The sequence below is a fragment of the Bombina bombina genome, chromosome 1 (assembly GCF_027579735.1).
Source record: "Bombina bombina isolate aBomBom1 chromosome 1, aBomBom1.pri, whole genome shotgun sequence".
Taxonomy (NCBI): Eukaryota; Metazoa; Chordata; class Amphibia; order Anura; family Bombinatoridae; genus Bombina; species Bombina bombina.
In genome coordinates, this window is record NC_069499.1 from 1561317149 (window position 1) to 1561338486 (window position 21338).

At 42.4% G+C, this 21338-nt stretch overlaps 1 protein-coding gene across 1 annotated transcript in view; it reads right to left on the bottom strand.

Moving 5' to 3' along the window:
- Nucleotides 1–21338, bottom strand: part of TNRC6C (trinucleotide repeat containing adaptor 6C) — a 1532250-nt gene that overhangs the window by 52775 nt on the left and 1458137 nt on the right. Inside the window, exon 19 of the mRNA XM_053709646.1 lies at nucleotides 20256–20450. Coding sequence (XP_053565621.1) covers nucleotides 20256–20450 — 195 coding nt within the window. The remainder of the gene's footprint in view (nucleotides 1–20255; nucleotides 20451–21338) is intronic.

Sequence of the window (21338 nt, forward strand, 5' to 3'; positions counted from 1 at the left end):
GGAACGAAAAGTTCCCTCCTTTTTGGGAACCAGTAATAGATTTGAATAGAATCCTAGACCTTGTTCCTTTAGAGGGACTGGTACAATAACTCCCAGGGAGGATAGGTCCTTTACGCAATTTAAGAAGGCCTCCCTCTTTACCTGGTTTGAGGCTAGTCTTGACAGGAGAAATCTGCCCCTTGGAGGGCAAAACTTGAATCCTATTTTGTAACCCTGGAATACTATGTCCACAGCTCATTGATCTGGGACATCGCGTATCCAAGCCTGTCAAAAATGAGAAAGCCTGCCCCCCACCTGATCAAAAATCAGATCTGGGGCAGATCCTTCATGCTGATTTAGAGTCAGTGGAAGGCTTTTTGTTTTGTTTTTCCTTATTCCAGGGCTGGCTGGATTTCCAAATGGATTGGTCTGGTCTGGAAAAGGAGGACTTCTGTTCTTTGAAGTTGCGAAAGTAACGAAAAACTAAATTTTTGCTTACCTGATAAATGTATTTCTTTCTTGACAGGGTGAGTCCATGGATCATCATTAATTACTCTTGGGAATATCACTCCTGGCCAGCAGGAAGAGGCAATGTGCACCACAGCAGAGCTGTTAAGTATTACTTCCCTTCCCACAAACCCCAGTCATTCGAACGAAGGAAAAAGAGAGAAAGGAAATAAAACAAGGTGCAGAGGTGCCTGAGGTTTGTATAAAAAAACCTGTCTGAAAAACAGCGAGGGCCGTGGACTCACCGTGTCAAGAAATAAATACATTTATCAGGTAAGCATACATTTTGTTTTCTTTCTAATGACACAGTGAGTCCACGGATCATCATTAATTACTGTTGGGAATAAATACCCAAACTAGAGGACACAGATGATATGGGAGGGACAAGACAGGTAACCTAAACATAAGGTACCCCTGCTGTAAGACCCTTTCACCCAAAAGAAACCTCAGCCGAGGCAGAAAAATGAAATTTATAGACTTTAGAAAAAGTGAACCAAGAAGAACAAGTCGCCGCCTTACAAAACCCTTCTACAGAGGCCTCTTTCTTGAAGGCCCAAGAAGAAAACACCGCCCTAGTGGAGTGAGCTGTAATTCTCTCAGGAGGCTGCTGACCAGCAGGCTCATAAGCCCTACAAATAACACTTCTCAACCAGAGAGAAAGAGAAGTGGCAGAAGCCTTCTGCCCTTAAAGCCAGAAAAACAACAAACAATACAGAAGACTGACGAAAGTCCTTTGTAGCCTGAAGATAAAATCTAAGCGCCCGCACAACATCTAAGTTGTGCAAAAACTGTTCTTTATGAGAAGAAAGATTAGGACAGAGAGAAGGAACAACAAGCTCCTGATTAAAATCTTAAGAAGAAAACCAAACTTGATACAAAGAACTGCCTTATCTGCCTAAAATATGAGATAAGGAAAACCACAGTGCAAAGCTGAGAGTTCGGAAACCCCCAGAGCAGAAGAAATTAAACTTTCCAAGATAACATCTTAATATCTATGGAATACATAGGCTCAAACGGAGCCTGAAGTAAAACTATAAGAACAAGGTTAAGGCTCCAAGGGAGTAACTGACTTAAACACAGTCCTGATTCGGACCAGGACCTGATAAAAGGATTGTACACATCCGCCAGATGCTTGAGCAGCAGAATGGAAAGAGACGAAACCTGACCCTTGCAGGTATTAACAAATAACCCCTTCTCAAGGACTACCTGGAGAAAAGATAAGCTCCATGAGATCCTGCCATATCCTATAGTAAATCTTCCTAGCGATAGGTTTACAAGCCTAAATCAGGGATCCAAGCAGTCAGCTTCAGAGAAACAATATTTGGATGAAGGAAAGACCCCTGAAACAGAAGATTCTTCCTCAGCATAAGGTTCCTCAGAGATAGAGACGACATCTCTACTATATCCACCTACCAGATCCTGCAAGGCCATGCAGGAGTTAGGAGAAAACCAATGATCTCTCCTACTAGATCCAAACGATGACTTGCGGAAGGAGAACAAACAGAGAAGGAGGATATGAACCTGAAATTCCAAGAAACTGTCAGAGCATCTATCAGAAAGGCATGAGGATCTCTCGACCTCAAACTGAACTTGGTGTTCTGATGAGACCCCATCAGAACCAAATCTGGGAATCCCCATTTGGTAGTAACTTGGAGAACATATCCGTTTCCCAATTGTCCATTCAAGAAATGTGGATGTCAAATGGACAATAACTGAAAGCACCCACTCACAGAACAAATCAAAAACACTTCCTACGAGACTAAGGAACTAGAGTTCCTTCATGGAAGTAGATTTAAGCCACAGAGACTATGTTGTCTGACTAGAACCCGATAAAATGGTAAAAAGACCACTGAAGTCAAACCATCAGAGCATTGTAATCGTTATCAACTCCAACTGATGAAGGAGAGAGCAGACTTCTCCCAGGACCAAAGTCCCTGCGTTAGAATGCGCACAGCGATGCGGCTACCTCTCGTCTGATAAGCGAGCGCTCTACCATTTTAGCCAATTCCCTGGTGGGTCTCAACGAGTGCTAGACACGTCCGCAGCCCAGCAGGCTGGTGTCCGCAGTCAAAAACGCCCAGGAAGGCCTCCAAAGCGTGAGTCCAGAGGCCAAGGTCCTGCTAAAACCACCACGGGAAAAACATAATTTATGCTTACCTGATAAATGTATTTCTCTTGTAGTGTATCCAGTCCACGGATCATCCATTACTTGTGGGATATTCTCCTTCCCAACAGGAAGTTGCAAGAGGATCACCCACAGCAGAGCTGCTATATAGCTCCTCCCCTCACTGCCATATCCAGTCATTCGACCGAAACAAGACGAGAAAGGAGAAACCATAGGGTGCAGTGGTGACTGTATTTTAATTAAAATTTAGACCTGCCTTAAAAGGACAGGGCGGGCCGTGGACTGGATACACTACAAGAGAAATACATTTATCAGGTAAGCATAAATTATGTTTTCTCTTGTTAAGTGTATCCAGTCCACGGATCATCCATTACTTGTGGGATACCAATACCAAAGCTAAAGTACACGGATGATGGGAGGGACAAGGCAGGAACTTAAACGGAAGGAACCACTGCCTGTAGAACCTTTCTCCCAAAAACAGCCTCCGAAGAAGCAAAAGTGTCAAATTTGTAAAATTTTGAAAAGGTGTGAAGCGAAGACCAAGTCGCAGCCTTGCAAATCTGTTCAACAGAGGCCTCATTTTTAAAGGCCCAGGTGGAAGCCACAGCTCTAGTAGAATGAGCTGTAATCCTTTCAGGGGGCTGCTGTCCAGCAGTCTCATAGGCTAAGCGTATTATGCTCCGAAGCCAAAAGGAGAGAGAGGTTGTCGAAGCTTTTTGACCTCTCCTCTGTCCAGAGTAAACGACAAACAGGGCAGATGTTTGACGAAAATCTTTAGTAGTCTGTAAGTAAAACTTCAAGGCACGGATTACGTCCAGATTATGCAAAAGACGTTCCTTCTTTGAAGAAGGATTAGGACACAATGATGGAACAACAATCTCTTGATTGATATTTCTGTTAGAAACCACCTTAGGTAAAAACCCAGGTTTGGTACGCAGAACTACCTTGTCTGAATGAAAAATCAGATAAGGAGAATCACAATGTAAGGCAGATAACTCAGAGACTCTTCGAGCCGAGGAAATAGCCATCAAAAACAGAACTTTCCAAGATAAAAGTTTAATATCAATGGAATGAAGGGGTTCAAACGGAACTCCCTGAAGAACTTTAAGAACCAAGTTTAAGCTCCACGGGGGAGCAACAGTTTTATACACAGGCTTAATCCTAACCAAAGCCTGACAAAATGCCTGGACGTCTGGAACTTCTGCCAGACGCTTATGCAAAAGAAAAGACAGAGCAGAGATCTGTCCTTTTAAAGAACTAGCTGATAAGCCTTTGTCCAAACCCTCTTGGAGAAAGGACAATATCCTAGGAATCCTAACCTTACTCCATGAGTAACTCTTGGATTCACACCAATAAAGATATTTACGCCATATCTTATGGTAGATTTTCCTGGTGACAGGCTTCCGAGCCTGTATTAAGGTATCAATGACTGACTCGGAGAAGCCACGCCTTGATAGAATCAAGCGTTCAATCTCCATGCAGTCAGTCTCAGAGAAATTAGATTTGGATGATTGAAAGGACCTTGTATTAGAAGGTCCTGCCTCAGAGGCAGAGTCCATGGTGGAAGAGATGACATGTCCACTAGGTCTGCATACCAGGTCCTGCGTGGCCACGCAGGCGCTATCAGAATCACCGATGCTCTCTCCTGTTTGATTTTGTCAATCAGTCGAGGGAGCAGAGGAAACGGTGGAAACACATAGGCCAGGTTGAAGAACCAAGGAGCTGCTAGAGCATCTATCAGCGTTGCTCCCGGGTCCCTGGACCTGGATCCGTAACAAGGAAGATTGGCGTTCTGGCGAGATGCCATGAGATCCAGTTCTGGTTTGCCCCAACGATGGACCAGTTGAGCAAACACCTCCGGATGGAGTTCCCACTCCCCTGGATGAAAAGTCTGACGACTTAGAAAATCCGCCTCCCAGTTCTCTACGCCTGGGATGTGGATCGCTGACAGGTGGCAAGAGTGAGACTCTGCCCAGCGAATTATCTTTGAGACTTCTAACATCGCTAGGGAACTCCTGGTTCCCCCTTGATGGTTGATGTAAGCCACAGTCATGATGTTGTCCGACTGAAATCTGATGAACCTCAGTGTTGCTAACTGAGGCCAAGCTAGAAGAGCATTGAATATTGCTCTTAACTCCAGAATATTTATTGGGAGGAGTTTCTCCTCCTGAGTCCACGATCCCTGAGCCTTCAGGGAGTTCCAGACTGCGCCCCAACCTAGAAGGCTGGCATCTGTTGTTACAATCGTCCAATCTGGCCTGCGAAAGTTCATACCCTTGGACAGATGGACCCGAGAAAGCCACCAGAGAAGAGAATCTCTGGTCTCTTGATCTAGATTTAGTAGAGGGGACAAATCTGAGTAATCCCCATTCCACTGACTTAGCATGCATAATTGCAGCGGTCTGAGATGCAGGCGCGCAAATGGCACTATGTCCATTGCCGCTACCATTAAGCCGATTACTTCCATGCACTGAGCCACTGACGGGCGTGGAATGGAATGAAGGACACGGCAACCATTTAGAAGTTTTGATAACCTGGACTCCGTCAGGTAAATTTTCATCTCTACAGAATCTATAAGAGTCCCTAGGAAGGAAACTCTTGTGAGTGGTGATAGAGAACTCTTTTCCACGTTCACTTTCCACCCATGCGACCTCAGAAATGCCAGAACTATCTCTGTATGAGACTTGGCAATTTGAAAGCTTGACGCCTGTATCGGGATGTCGTCTAGATACGGAGCCACTGCTATGCCTCGCGGTCTTAGAACCGCCAGAAGTGAGCCCAGAACCTTTGTAAAAATTCTCGGGGCAGTGGCCAACCCGAAGGGAAGAGCTACAAATTGGTAATGCCTGTCTAGAAAGGCAAACCTTAGGAACCGATGATGATCTTTGTGAATCGGTATGTGAAGGTAGGCATCCTTTAAGTCCACTGTGGTCATGTACTGACCCGCTTGGATCATGGGTAGGATGGTCCGAATAGTTTCCATTTTGAATGATGGAACTCTGAGAAATTTGTTTAAGATCTTTAGATCCAAGATTGGTCTGAAGGTTCCCTCTTTCTTGAGAACCACAAACAGATTTGAATAAAATCCCTGTCCTTGTTCCGTCCGCGGAACTGGATGGATCAATCCCATTACTAGGAGGTCTTGCACACAGCTTAGGAATGCCTCTTTCTTTATCTGGTTTGCTGATAACCTTGAAAGATGAAATCTCCCTTGTGAAGGAGAAGCTTTGAAGTCCAGAAGATATCCCTGAGATATGATCTCCAACGCCCAGGGATCCTGAACATCTCTTGCCCACGCCTGGGCGAAGAGAGAAAGTCTGCCCCCCACTAGATCCGTTTCCGGATAGGGGGCCGTTCCTTCATGCTGTCTTGGGGGCAGCAGCAGGCTTTCTGGCCTGCTTGCCCTTGTTCCAGGACTGGTTAGGTTTCCAGGCCTGTCTGGAATGAGCAACAGTTCCCTCTTGTTTTGAAGCGGAGGAAGTTGATGCTGCTCCTGCCTTGAAATTTCGAAAGGCACGAAAATTAGACTGTTTGGCCTTTGATTTGGCCCTGTCCTGGGGAAGGGTATGACCCTTGCCTCCAGTAATGTCAGCAATAATTTCCTTCAAGCCAGGCCCGAATAAGGTCTGCCCCTTGAAAGGAATGTTGAGTAATTTAGACTTTGAAGTCACGTTAGCTGACCAGGATTTAAGCCATAGCGCCCTATGCGCCTGGATGGCGAATCCGGAATTCTTAGCGTTAGTTTAGTCAAATGAACAATGGCATCAGAAACAAATGAGTTAGCTAGCTTAAGCGTTCTAAGCTTGTCAATAATTTCATTCAATGGAGCTGTCGGGATGGCCTCTTCCAGGGCCTCAAACCAGAATGCCGCCGCAGCAGTGACAGGCACAATGCATGCAAGGGGCTGTAAAATAAAACCTTGTTGAATAAACATTTTCTTAAGGTAACCCTCCAATTTTTTATCCATTGGATCTGAAAAAGCACAACTGTCCTCAACCGGGATAGTGGTACGCTTTGCTAAAGTAGAAACCGTCTGCCATAAGTCCCGTGTAGTGGCATCTATTGGAAACATTTTTCTAAATATAGGAGGTGGGGAAAAGGGCACACCAGGTCTATCCCACTCCTTGCTAATAATTTCTGTAAGCCTTTTAGGTATAGGAAAAACGTCAGTACACACCGGCACCGCATAGTATCTATCCAGCCTACACAATTTCTCTGGAATTGCAACTGTGTTACAGTCATTCAGAGCAGCTAATACCTCCCCAAGCAATACAAGGAGGTTCTCAAGCTTAAATTTAAAATTAGAAATCTCTGAATCAGGTTTCCCCGAGTCAGAGATGTCACCCACAGACTGAAGCTCTCCGTCCTCATGTTCTGCATATTGTGACGCAGTATCAGACATGGCTCTAACAGCATTTGCGCGCTCTGTATCTCTCCTAACCCCAGAGCTATCGCGCTTGCCTCTTAATTCAGGCAATCTAGATAATACCTCTGACAGGGTATTATTCATGATTGCAGCCATGTCCTGCAAGGTAATCGCTATGGGCGTCCCTGATGTAATTGGCGCCATATAAGCGTGCGTCCCCTGAGCGGGAGGCGAAGGGTCTGACACGTGGGGAGAGTTAGACGGCATAACTTCCCCCTCGACAGAACCCTCTGGTGATAATTCTTTTATAGATAAAGACTGATCTTTACTGTTTAAGGTGAAATCAATACATTTAGTACACATTCTCCTATGGGGCTCCACCATGGCTTTCAAACATAATGAACAAGTAGGTTCCTCTGTGTCAGACATGTTTAAACAGACTAGCAATGAGACTAGCAAGCTTGGAAAACACTTTAAAACAAGTTTACAAGCAATATAAAAAACTTTACTGCGCCTTTAAGAAACACAAATTTTCCCAAATTTTGAAATAACAGTGAAAAAATGCAGTTACACTAACGAAATTTTTACAGTGTATGTAATAAGTTAGCAGAGCATTGCACCCACTTGCAAATGGATGATTAACCCCTTAATACCAAAAACGGAATAACAAATGACAAAAACGTTTTTTAAACAGTCACAACAACTGCCACAGCTCTACTGTGGCTTTTTACCTCCCTCAATACGACTTTTGAAGCCTTTTGAGCCCTTCAGAGAAGTCCTGGATCATGCAGGAAGAAGCTGGATGTCTGTGTCTGTAATTTTTGCTGTGCAAAAAAACGCCCAAATAGGCCCCTCCCACTCATATTACAACAGTGGGAAGCCTCAGGGAACTGTTTCTAGGCAAAATTCAAGCCAGCCATGTGGAAAAAACTAGGCCCCAATAAGTTTTATCACCAAACATATGTAAAAAACGATTAAACATGCCAGCAAACGTTTTAAAATACACTTTTATAAGAGTATGTATCTCTATTAATAAGCCTGATACCAGTCGCTATCACTGCATTTAAGGCTTTACTTACATTACTTCGGTATCAGCAGCATTTTCTAGCAAATTCCATCCCTAGAAAAATATTTTAACTGCACATACCTTATTACAGGAAAACCTGCACGCTATTCCCCCTCTGAAGTTACCTCACTCCTCAGAATATGTGAGAACAGCAAAGGATCTTAGTTACTTCTGCTAAGATCATAGAAAACGCAGGCAGATTCTTCTTCTAAATACTGCCTGAGATAAACAGTACACTCCGGTACCATTTAAAAATAACAAACTTTTGATTGAAGAAATAAACTAAGTATAAAACACCACAGTCCTCTTACGACCTCCATCTTAGTTGAGAGTTGCAAGAGAATGACTGGATATGGCAGTGAGGGGAGGAGCTATATAGCAGCTATGCTGTGGGTAATCCTCTTGCAACTTCCTGTTGGGAAGGAGAATATCCCACAAGTAATGGATGATCCGTGGACTGGATACACTTAACAAGAGAAAAGACTCTTTTCAACAGCTCCATTCCTATGACAGAACATGCAGAACTGCTGAACTCTCAAACGGAATCGGACACTGAGTCACTGAGGCCAAACAGTGGACAGAAGAAGGAGGCAATAATTTATTGAAAGGATCAAAAATAATTCCTAAGCAGAATACCCATGTAGCTGGGACAAGGGAGCTCTTTTCCAGCTCCACTTCCATTTGTGCAACGAAGACAACAAAAACCTGAGATCTTGTTTGTAGAAGGATGGCACCTGGACCCATAGGATGTCCAGGAGGGACGCCACTGCAATCCCGGAACCAAATCGCGTCCCAGAAAACCTTGAGAAAACTCTGGGAGCTGTTGCAAAGCCATGTTTGCCGGAAAGCAAAACTCAGAAATCTGAGATAATCCCTTTAGGTCTAAGGCCGTAATAAACTGACTCTCCTGTACCAAGGAAGAATGGAGCGAATAGTCTCCATCTTGAAGGACGGAACTCAGAGAAATTTATTTAAACATGTCATGTCTAAATTAGGACGAAAAGAATTTGGAACAGAATGAAAAGAAGCTAATCCCTGTTCCTAAACTGGAACAATTCTTCCCAGGAAGGAAGATTCTGAACACATTTCAAAAACGCAACTCTTTTTATCTGGCTTGGGACGTATGAGGAGAAGCTGTGGCATTAGCCTAGACAGCATCATCTAGGGAGACATGGAGCTAAAATACATTTTGGAAATAATAATTTAAAAATACTTAAAATAATTTAAAATTACCCTGTCATTTAAAATATATACAGACTTGCTGGGATTATAAATACACTTCATTCATTAGCAAAAAACTTTTTATAGAATCATGATAATATATCCTTATATGAATGAACTCTAACATAATTAAGAGATATGTATGCGGTCAAAGTACTGTTGTGACCACACCAAGACAAAAAAAATGATTTCCATTCATTAAAAAGACCCATTCTTTTTCTCTTGTAATTCCTGAGAGAAACAGTGAAAATCGAAGGAGACATTTTCCATTGTTTTATTTACATACGCCTAGATTACAAGTTTTGTTGGTAAAAACCTGCGGGGATAACACTCCTTTTTTTCCAGCGCTCCCTTAAGCCAACGCTGGTATTACAAGTTTTCTGAATGGCTGCGTTAGCCTCAGAAAAGTGAGCGTTGAGCAAAATTTAGCTCAACTTCTAACCTCAATACCAGCGTTGCTTACGGTAGCGGTAAGCTGGAAAAACGTGCTCGTGCACGATTTCCCCATAGGAAACAATGGCGCTGAGCTGGCTGAAAAAACCCCTAACACCTGCAAAAAAGCAGCGTTCAGCTCCTAACGCAGCCCTATTGTTTCCTATGGGGAAACACTTTCTAAGTCTACACCTAACACCCTAACATGAATTCCGAGTCTAAACACCCCTAATGTTACACTTATTAACCTCTAATCTGCCGCCCCCGCTATCGCTGACACCTACATTATATTTTTAACCCCTAATCTGCCGCTCAGGACACCGCCGCCACCTACATTATAGCTATGAACCCTTAATCTGCTGTCCCTAACATCGCCGACACCTATATTATATTTATTAACCCCTAATCTGCCCCCCCAACGTCGTCGCCACCTACCTACACTTATTAACCCCTAATCTGCCGACCGGACATCGCCGCCACTATAATAAATGTATTAACCCCTAAACAACTGCAATCCCGCCTTGTAAACACCATAATAAATTTTATTAACCCCTAATCTGCCCCCCCACGTCGCCGCCACCTACCTACAATTATTAACCCCTAATCTGCCGCCCCCAACGTCGCCGCTACTATAATAAAGTTATTAACCCCTAAAACTAAGTCTAACCCTAACCCTAACACCCCCCTAATTTAAATATAATTTAAATAAAACAAAACAAAATTTATGCTTACCTGATAAATTTTTTTCTCTTGTGGTGTATCCAGTCCACGGATTCATCCATTACTTGTGGGATATTCTCCTTCCCAACAGGAAGCTGCAAGAGGATCACCCACAGCAGAGCTGTCTATATAGCTCCTCCCCTAACTGCCACCTCCAGTCATTCGACTGAAGACAAGCAAGAGAAAGGAGAAACTATAGGGTGCAGTGGTGACTGTAGTTTAAAAATAAAAAACACCTGCCTTAAAATGACAGGGCAGGCCGTGGACTGGATACACCACAAGAGAAAGAAATTTATCAGGTAAGCATAAATTTTGTTTTCTCTTGTAAGGTGTATCCAGTCCACGGATTCATCCGTTACTTGTGGGATACCAATACCAAAGCTATAGGACACGGATGAAGGGAGGGAAAAGGCAGGCGCTTAAACGGAAGGCACCACTGCCTGTAAGACCTTTCTCCCAAAAATAGCCTCCGAAGAAGCAAAAGTATCAATTTGTAGAATTTAGAAAAAGTATGAAGCAAAGACCAAGTCGCCGCCTTACAAATCTGTTCAACAGAAGCCTCATTTTTAAAAGCACATGGGGATGCCACCACTCTAGTGGAATGAGCTGTAATTCTTTCAGGAGGCTGCTGGCCAGCAGTCTCATAAGCTAAGCGGATTATACTTCTTAACCAAAAAGAAAGAGAAGTTGCTGAAGGCTTTTGGCCTTTCCTCTGTCCAGAGTAGACAACAAACAATGCAGATGTTTGACAAAAATCTTTAGTAGCTTGTAAATAAAACTTTAAAGCACGAACCACGTCAAGATTGTGTAAAAGACGTTCTTTCTTTGAAGAAGGATTAGGACACAGTGACGGAACAACAATCTCCTGATTGATATTCTTATTAGATACCACCTTAGGAAGAAACCCAGGTTTGGTACGCAAAACTACCTTATCTGCATGGAAGATCAGATAAGGGGAATCACACTGCAAGGCAGATAACTCTGAAACTCTTCGAGCCGAAGAGATAGCTACCAGAAACAGAACTTTCCAAGATAAAAGCTTGATATCTATGGAATGTAGAGGTTCAAACGGAACCCCTTGAAGAACTTTAAGAACTAAATTTAAACTCCATGGCGGAGCAACAGGTTTAAACACAGGCTTGATTCTAACTAAGGCCTGACAAAACGCCTGAACGTCTGGAACATCCGCCAGACGCTTGTGCAAAAGCATAGACAGAGCAGAAATCTGTCCCTTTAAGGAACTAGCTGACAATCCCTTCTCCAATCCTCCTTGGAGAAAAGATAATATCCTGGGAATCCTGACTTTACTCCATGAGTAACCCTTGGATTCACACCAATGAAGATATTTACACCATATCTCATGATAAATTTTCCTGGTGACAGGCTTTCGAGCCTGAATTAAGGTATCAATGACCGACTTGGAGAAACCACGTTTTGATAAAATCAATCTCCAAGCAGTCAGACGCAGAGAAATTAGATTTGGATGGTTGAAAGGACCCTGAAGTAGAAAGTCCTGCCTCAGCGGTAGAGTCCATGGTGGAATGGATGACATGTCCACCAGATCTGCATACCAAGTCCTGCGTGGCCATGCAGGTGCTATCAAAATCACCGAAGCTCTCTCCTGCTTGATCTTGGCAATCAGACGAGGGAGCAGAGGAAACGGTGGAAACACATAAGCCAGGTTGAAAGACCAAGGCGCTGCTAGAGCATCTATCAGCGCTGCCTTGGGATCCCTGGACCTGGATCCGTAACAAGGAAGCTTGGCGTTCTGACGAAACGCCATGAGATCCAGTTCTGGTTTGCCCCAAAGTTGAATCAACTGTGCAAACACCTCCGGATGGAGTTCCCACTCCCCCAGATGAAAAGTCTGTCGACTTAGAAAATCCGCCTCCCAGTTCTCTACTCCTGGGATATAGATAGCTGATAGATGGCAAGAGTGAACCTCTGCCCATAGAATTATTGAAACCTTCAACATTGCTAGGGAACTCCTTGTTCCCCCTTGATGGTTGATGTAGGCTACAGTCCGACTGAAATCTGATGAACCTGACCGCAGCTAGCTGAGGCCAAGCCTGGAGAGCATTGAATATCGCTCTTAGTTCTAGAAAGTCCACAAGCCCTGAGCTTTCAGAGAGTTCCAGACTGCACCCCAGCCCAGAAGGCTGGCATCTGTCATTACTATTGTCCAATCTGGCCTGCGGAAGGTCATACCCTTGGACAGACGGACGCGAGATAGCAACCAGAGAAGATAATCCCTGGTGCCTTGATCCAGATTTAGTAGAGGGGACAAATCTGTGTAATCCCCATTCCACTGACTGAGCATGCAGAGTTGCAGCGGTCTGAGATGTAGGCGGGCAAACGGCACTATGTCCATTGCCGCTACCATTAAGCCGATTACTTCTATACACTGAGGCACTGAAGGGCGAGAAGTAGAATAAAGAACACGGCAGGAATTTAGAAGTTTTGACAACCTGGCCTCTGTCAGGTAAATCTTCATTTCTACAGAATCTATCAGAGTTCCTAAGAAGGAAACTCTTGTTGAGGGGATAGAGAACTCTTTTCTTCGTTCACTTTTCAGGAATGCCAGAACAATGTCTGTATGGGACCTGGCGATTTGAAAATTCGACGCATGTATTAGAATGTCGTCTAGGTAAGGGGCTACTGCTATACCCCGCGGCCTTAGGACCGCTAGGAGTGACCCCAGAACCTTCGTAAAGATTCTTGGTGCCGTAGCTAACCCAAAGGGAAGAGCCACAAACTGGTAATGCCTGTCTAGGAAGGCGAACCTGAGAAACCGATGATGATCTCTGTGTATCGGAATGTGCAGATAAGCATCCATTAAGTCCACGGTAGTCATATATTGACCCTCCTGGATCATAGGTAGGATGGTTCGAATAGTCTCCATCTTGAAGGATGGGACCCTGAGAAATTTGTTTAGGATCTTGAGATCTAAGATTGGTCTGAAGGTTCCCTCTTTCTTGGGAACCACAAAAAGATTTGAATAGAAGCCTTGCCCCTGTTGCTCCTTTGGAACTGGGTGGATCACTCCCATAACTAGGAGGTCTTGAACACAATGTAAGAATGCCTCTCTCTTTATCTGGTTTGCAGATAATTGTGAGAGATGAAATCTTCCTTTTGGGGAAGAAGCTCTGAAGTCCAGAAGATATCCCTGGGACACTATTTCCAATGCCCAGGGATCCTGGACATCTCTTGCCCAAGCCTGGGCGAAGAGAGAAAGTCTGCCCCATACTAGATGCGTTACCGGATTGGGGGCTGATCTTTCATGCTGTCTTAGAGGCAGCAGCAGGTTTTTTGGCCTGCTTTCCTTTGTTCCAAGCCTGGTTAGGTCTCCAGACCAGCTTGGACTGGGCAAAATTTCCCTCTTGTTTTGTATTAGAGGAAGTTGAAGCTGCGCCACTCTTGAAGTTTCGAAAGGCACGAAAATTAGGCTGTTTGGTCCTTAATTTGTTGGACCTATCCTGAGGAAGGGCGTGACCTTTTCCTCCAGTAATATCAGAAATGATCTCCTTCAGTCCAGGCCCGAATAGGGTCTGCCCCTTGAAGGGAATGTTGAGAAGCTTAGACTTTGAAGTAACATCAGCTGACCAGGATTTAAGCCATAGCGCCCTACGCGCCTGAATAGCAAAACCTGAGTTCTTAGCCGTTAGTTTGGTTAAATGAACAACGGCGTCAGAAACAAATGAATTGGCTAGCTTAAGAGCTTTAAGCTTGTCAAGGATATCATCCAATGGGGTTTCTACCTGTAGAGCCTCTTCTAGAAACTCAAATCAGAAGGCCACAGCATGCAAGGGGCTGGAGAATAAAACCTTGTTGAATAAAAATTTTCTTAAGGTAACCCTCTAATTTTTTGTCCATTGGATCTAGAAAAGCAGAACTGTCCTCGACAGGGATAGTTGTACGTTTTGCTAGAGTAGAGACTGCTCCCTCCACCTTAGGGACCGTTTGCCACAAGTCCCGTGTAGCAGCATCTATGGGAAACATCTTTTTAAAAACAGGAGGGGGAGAGAACGGTACACCTGGTCTATCCCATTCCTTAGTAATAATTTCTGAAAACCTCTTAGGTATTGGAAAAACATCAGTGTAAACAGGCACTGCGTAGTATTTATCCAATTTACACAATTTCTCTGGGACTATAATGGCGTCACAGTCATCCAGAGTTGCTAAAACCTCCCTGAGCAACATGCGGTGTTCAAGCTTACATTTAAATGTAGACATATCAGAATAAGGTTGAAGTGTCTTCCCTGAGTCAGAAAAATCACCCACAGATAGAAGCTCTCCTTCTTCGGCTTCTGCACATTGTGAGGGTATATCGGACATAGCTACAAAAGCGTCAGAGAGCTCTGTATTTGTTCTAGCCCCAGAGCTGTCTCGCTTTCCTTGTAACCCTGGCAGTTTGGACAATACTTCTGTAAGAGTATGATTCATAACTGCTACCATGTCTTGTAAAGTATACGCAATGGGCGCGCTAGATGTACTTGGCGCCCCTTGAGCGGGAGTTATAGGCTCTGACACGTGGGGAGAGTTAGTCGGCATAACTTCCCCCTTGTCAATTTTCTCTGGTGATAAATCTTTTAAAGCCATAATATGGTCTTTATAATTTATAGTAAGATCAGTGCATTTGGTACACATTCTAAGAGGGGGTTCCACAAAGGCTTCTAAACATAATGAACAAGGAGTTTCCTCTATGTCAGACATGTTTAACAGACTAGTAATGAGACCAGCAAGCTTTGAAAACACTTTAATTAATGTGAAAAAGCATAATATAAAAAACGGAACTGTGCCTTTAAGGGAAAAAAACAAACACAAAAACTGCAAAACAGTGAAAAAAGCAGTTAACTCTATGAAATTTTTACAGTGTATATAATAGACTAAAATAGCATTGCACCCACTTGCAAATGGATGATTAACCCCTCAGGTTCAAAAACGAAGCAAAAAAACGGTAACCGTTAAAACAGTCATAAGCAAACTGCCACAGCTCTACTGTGGCTCCTACCTTCCCATAAAACGACTTTTGAAGGCACAAAAACCCTTTACAGAGGCCCAATATGTCAGGGGACTCCTTCAGGGAAGCTGGATGTCTTCTGGATGTAAAAATAACTGCGCAATTAGAGCGCGAAAATAGGCCCCTCCCACCATGCACTCAAAGTCAGAGGGCCTTAAAAAACTATTCCTAGGAGTAAAATAACAGCCATGTGGAAAACTAGGCCCCAAACAAAGATTTATCACCTCAGTAAAAACATTCTTTATATATATGCAAACGTTTTACATACTAAGCCATAATAGAAAGTAATATGAAAATTACTTTTTACTGCAAGCATGATGCCAGTCGTTTATTAAATCACTGCAATCAGGCTTACCTTAACTATATCAGGCACTGTCAGCATTCTCTAGTTTTTATCATCCTCTAGAAAATAATATACTGAACATACCTCAGGGCAGTTAATTCTGCAGGCCGTTCTCCCAGCTGAAGTTTCCTCATACTCTTCAGTTATGTGTGAGAACAGCAGTGGACCTTAGTTACAACCTGCTAAGATCATCAAAAACCTCAGGCAAATTCTTTATCTAATTTCTGCCTGAGGTAAAAAACAGTACAAAACGCCGGCACCGTTTAAAAATAACAAACTTTTGATTGAAGATAAACTACACTAATTCACCACATCTCTCTAGCTACTTCCCTTGTCGAGAGCTGCAAGAGAATGACTGGGGGTGGCAGTTAGGGGAGGAGCTATATAGACAGCTCTGCTGTGGGTGATCCTTTTGCAGCTTCCTGTTGGGAAGGAGAATATCCCACAATTAATGGATGAATCCGTGGACTGGATACACCTTACAAGAGAAAATAAATTTACTATAATTAAATAAATTATTCCTATTTAAAACTAAATACTTACCTATAAAATAAACCCTAATATAGCTACAATATAACTAATAGTTACATTGTAGCTATATTAGGATTTATATTTATTTTACAGGCAACTTTGTATTTATTTTAACTAGGTACAATAGCTATTAAATAGTTAATAACTATTTAATAGCTACCTAGTTAAAATAATTACAAAATTACCTGTAAAATAAATCCTAACCTAAGTTACAAATACACCTAACACTATACTATCAATAAATTAATTAAATAAATTAACTACAATGATCTAAACTAAAATACAATTAAATAAACTAAACTATATTACAAAAAAAACAAACACTAAATTACAAAAAATAAAAAAATATTACAAGAATTTTAATCTAATTACACCTAATCTAAGCCCCCTAATAAAATAAAAAAGCCCCCCAAAATAATAAAATTCCCTACCCTATACTAAATTACAAAAGTAATCAGCTCTTTTACCAGCCCTTAAAAGGGCTTTTTGCGGGGCATTGCCCCAACGTAATCAGCTCTTTTACCTGTAAAATAAAATACAAGACCCCCCCCCCCCCAACATTACAACCCACCACCCACACACACCTGCTCTAAAACCCACCCGATCCCACCTTAAAAAAAACTAACACTACCCCATTTAAGATCACCCAACTTTGAGCCGTGTTCACCCAGCCGGGCACCGATGGGCCAGAAGAGGACATCTGGAGCGGCAGAAGTCTTCATCTGATCAGGGCAGAAGAGGTCCTCCATCCAGCAAAAGTCTTCATCCAAGCGGCATCTTCTATCTTCATCCATCCGACGCGGAGCGGGTCCATCTTCAAGACATCCGACGCGGAGCATCCTCTTCTTCCCAACGACTAACGACGAATGAAGGTTCCTTTAAATGACGTCATCCAAGATGGCGTCCCTCGAATTCCGATTGGCTGATAGGATTCTATCAGCCAATCGGAATTAAGGTAGGAAAAATCCGATTGGCTGATGTAATCAGCCAATCGGATTGAAGTTCAATCCGATTGGCTGATTGGATCAGCCAATAGAATGCAAGGTCAATTTTATTGGCTGATCCAATCAGTCAATCGGATTGAACTTCAATCCGATTGGCTGATTAATAAAATTGACCTTGCATTCTATTGGCTGATCCAATCAGCCAATCGGATTGAACTTCAATCCGATTGGCTGATTACATCAGCCAATCGGATTTTTCCTACCTTAATTCCGATTGGCTGATAGAATCCTATCAGCCAATCGGAATTTGAGGGACGCCATCTTGGATGACGTCATTTAAAGGAACCTTCATTCGTCGTTAGTCGTTGGGAAGAAGAGGATGCTCCGGGTCGGATGTTTTGAAGATGGACCTGCTCCGCGCCGGATGGATGAAGATAGAAGATGCCGCTTGGATGAAGACTTCTGCTGGATGGAGGACCTCTTCTGCCCCGATCGGATGAAGACTTCTGCTGCTCCGGATGTCCTCTTCTGGCCCATCGGTGCCCGGCTGGGTGAACACGGCTCAAGGTAGGGTGATCTTCAATGGGGTAGTGTAAGTTTTTTTTAAGGGGTGATCGGGTGGGTTTTAGAGTGGGGTGTGTGGGTGGTGGGTTGTAATGTTGGGGGGGGGTCTTGTATTTTATTTTACAGGTAAAAGAGCTGATTACTTTGGGGTAATGCCCCGCAAAAAGCCCTTTTAAGGGCTGGTAAAAGAGCTGATTACTTTTGTAATTTAGTATAGGGTAGGGGATTTTATTATTTTGGGGGGCTTTTTTATTTTATTAGGGGGCTTAGATTAGGTGTAATTAGATAAAAATTCTTGTAATATTTTTTTATTTTTTGTAATTTAGTGTTTTTTTTTGTAATATAGTTTAGTTTATTTAATTGTATTTTAGTTTAGATCATTGTAGTTAATTTATTTAATTAATTTATTGATAGTGTAGTGTTAGGTGTATTTGTAACTTAGGTTAGGATTTATTTTACAATTAATTTTGTAATTATTTTAACTAGGTAGCTATTAAATAGTTATTAACTATTAAATAGCTATTGTACCTAGTTAAAATAAATACAAAGTTGCCTGTAAAATAAATATAAATCCTAATATAGCTACAATGTAACTACTAGTTATATTGTAGCTATATTAGGGTTTATTTTATAGGTAAGTATTTAGTTTTAAATAGGAATAATTTATTTAAATATAGTAAATTTATTTCGTTTTATTTAAATTATATTTAACTTAGGGGGTTGTTAGGGTTAGGGGTTAATAACTTTATTATAGTAGCTGCGACGTTGGGGGCAGCAGATTAGGGGTTAATAATTGTAGGTAGGTGGCGGCGACGGTGGGGGGGGCAGATTAGGGGTTAATAACATTTATTATAGTGTTTGCGAGGCGGGATTGCAGCGGTTTAGGGGTTAATACATATATTATAGTGGCGGCGGTGTCCGGACGGCAGATTAGGGGGTTAAATAATTTTATTATAGGGTTTGCGATGTGGGGGGGCCTCGGTTTAGGGGTTCATAGGTAGTTTATGGGTGTTAGTGTACTTTGTAGCACTGTAGCTAAGAGCTCTATGTTCCGGCGTTAGCCCATAAAACTCTTAACTACTGCCATTTTTATGCGGTAGGAGTCTTGGAGGTAGAGGCTGTACCCCTCACTTCTTCCAAGACTCGTAATACCGGCGTTAGGCAAGTCCCATTAAAAAGATAGGATACGTAATTGACGTAAGGGGATTTGCGGTAGCCTCGAGTCGCAGAATAAAAGTGAGTGGTACACCTGTACCTGCCTGACTTGTAATACCAGCGGGCGTTTAAAAGCAGCGTTAGGACCCCTTAACGCTGCTTTTTAAGGCTAACGCAGAACTCGTAATCTAGCCGTTAGATTGTAATAAAAAACATGATAAAACACAAGCCCTCTAAAGTTTAAACCCAACAGACTGTAACTTAATACAAGTTCCGTTTGCATAATTACAGTGAAGAGCCTGCATTTGTGACACCATAAAATGATTTCTGCTCGACTCTGCCTCACAACATCCAGGACCGTTTAGAATAGAAACGTCTCTCCGCTATTGGCCGGAAAACGAGGGGGAGTCATCGAGACTGCAGTCCAAGATGTCGCTTCTCCTACTCGAGTACCCGAGAAGAAGGAGGCGGGACCAAGAAGACGGCATGGTGATGAAGCACGCAAACATTGCGCTTCATCCTGCCGCACAAAAGCTACAGCCTAAAGTTAAGTACAATTGTGCAGGGTACAGACATAAATAAAAGTTATAAAAGCGAGTCTAAAGCGGATGTTTTATTACATATGGCATGATTTCCAAGATAGACCTAGAGAAATTATCAGTGGCCTCACAGGATTTGATATACAGATCTGGTTCAGATCTCCAGTTGCAATCCATGGCCTTTATCTCTATGTCCAGACATTCTGTCTCAAGGTCTGCACTTCCATCTGGATCTTAAAGGGACATTAAACACAATTTTTTTCTTTCATGATTCAGATAGAGAATATAATTGTAAACAACATTTCAATTTACTTCTATTATCTAATTTGCTTTATTCTTTAGATATCCGTTGTTGAAGAAATAGCAATGCACATGGGTGAGCCAATCACATAAAGCATCTATGTGCAGCCACCAATCAACAGCTACTGAGCCTATCTAGATATGCTTTTCAGCCATGGATATCAAGAGAATGAAGCAAATTAGATAAGTAAATTAGAAAGTTGTTTAAAATTGAATTTTATTTCTAAATCATGAAGGAAATTTTTTTGGGTTTTATGTCCCTTTAAATCTCTGAAATTGACAATATGGAAATTTAACTGGTAATCCTTAGACATAGAGGTTATTCTAGAGATGGTTCAATGAAGTTGTAATAATTTTGACTGGGGTGTATACATTTACCTACCTATTTATATGTGTGTAGTGTCATTGTGAGCAAATTTTATATGTGGAGTAACACAACATACCAGAAGAGTAGGAACTAGTCCAGCCCAGTTGGTTGGAGCCCCAGGCAGAGGAGGGTTTAGCATTGGTCAGCCCAGGTGGTGGTCGGGTTGGAGCTGCAGTGTTTCGTGGTACCTTCCACAGCTCATGAGACAAGGATGCTTGAGTATGGGTTATAGGGCTAGTTGACCACGTGGACTTTATATCAGACAGCTTACCTAAAACAGAGAAAAAGTCGTCATCATCATCTAAAACTCACCTAGATTATAGGTAGTGCGTTCGTGTTTTAACGCTGAAAAAATTGCAATTTCAGCTTTAAAACAGCACCGCAGCCATTACAAGTCTTGTCGGTATAGCTGTACCGCAAGCCTTTTAGCCTGTACTGCAACGTCAGTCCTGCACACGTAAAAATGATGGTTTTTCATGAGACTTCCATAGCGCTGCCATTACGAGTTTTGCGGTGAGGCTAAAAAAACCTGCATTCCAGCCTATACCGACACGATCCGTTTCGCAATCTAAAAGCAGTAGTTATGAGTTTTACGCTACAACACTGTTACATAAGATTCATAACTAAACTGCTACAAAGTACACTAAACACCCATAAACTACCTATTAACCCCTAAACCGCCGCCCTCCCGCATTGCAAACACTATTTAAATATTATTAACCCCTAATCTGCCGTCTGACCACATCGCCCCCATTGTACTAAAGTTATTAAGCCCTACACCGCCGCCACTATAATAAACCTATTAACCCCTAAACCGCAAGCCCCCCACAACGAAATATACTAAAGTAAACTATTAACCCCTAAACCGAAAGGCTCCCACATCGCAATAAACTAAATTAAACTAGTAACCCATAAACCTAACCATAACCCTAACACTCCCTAACTTTATATTAAAATTAAAATTTCCCTAGCTTAAATTAAAACTTACCTGTCAAATTAAAAGAACTAAGAACTAACAATTAAACTAATATAATTATTAAACTAAAATTAAACTAACTACCAATTAAATAAAACTAAACATTAAAAAAATTCTAACACTACTATAAAAATGTCAAACTTTCACCTAGAATACGAGTCTTGCGTTAGGGTTAAAAAGCAG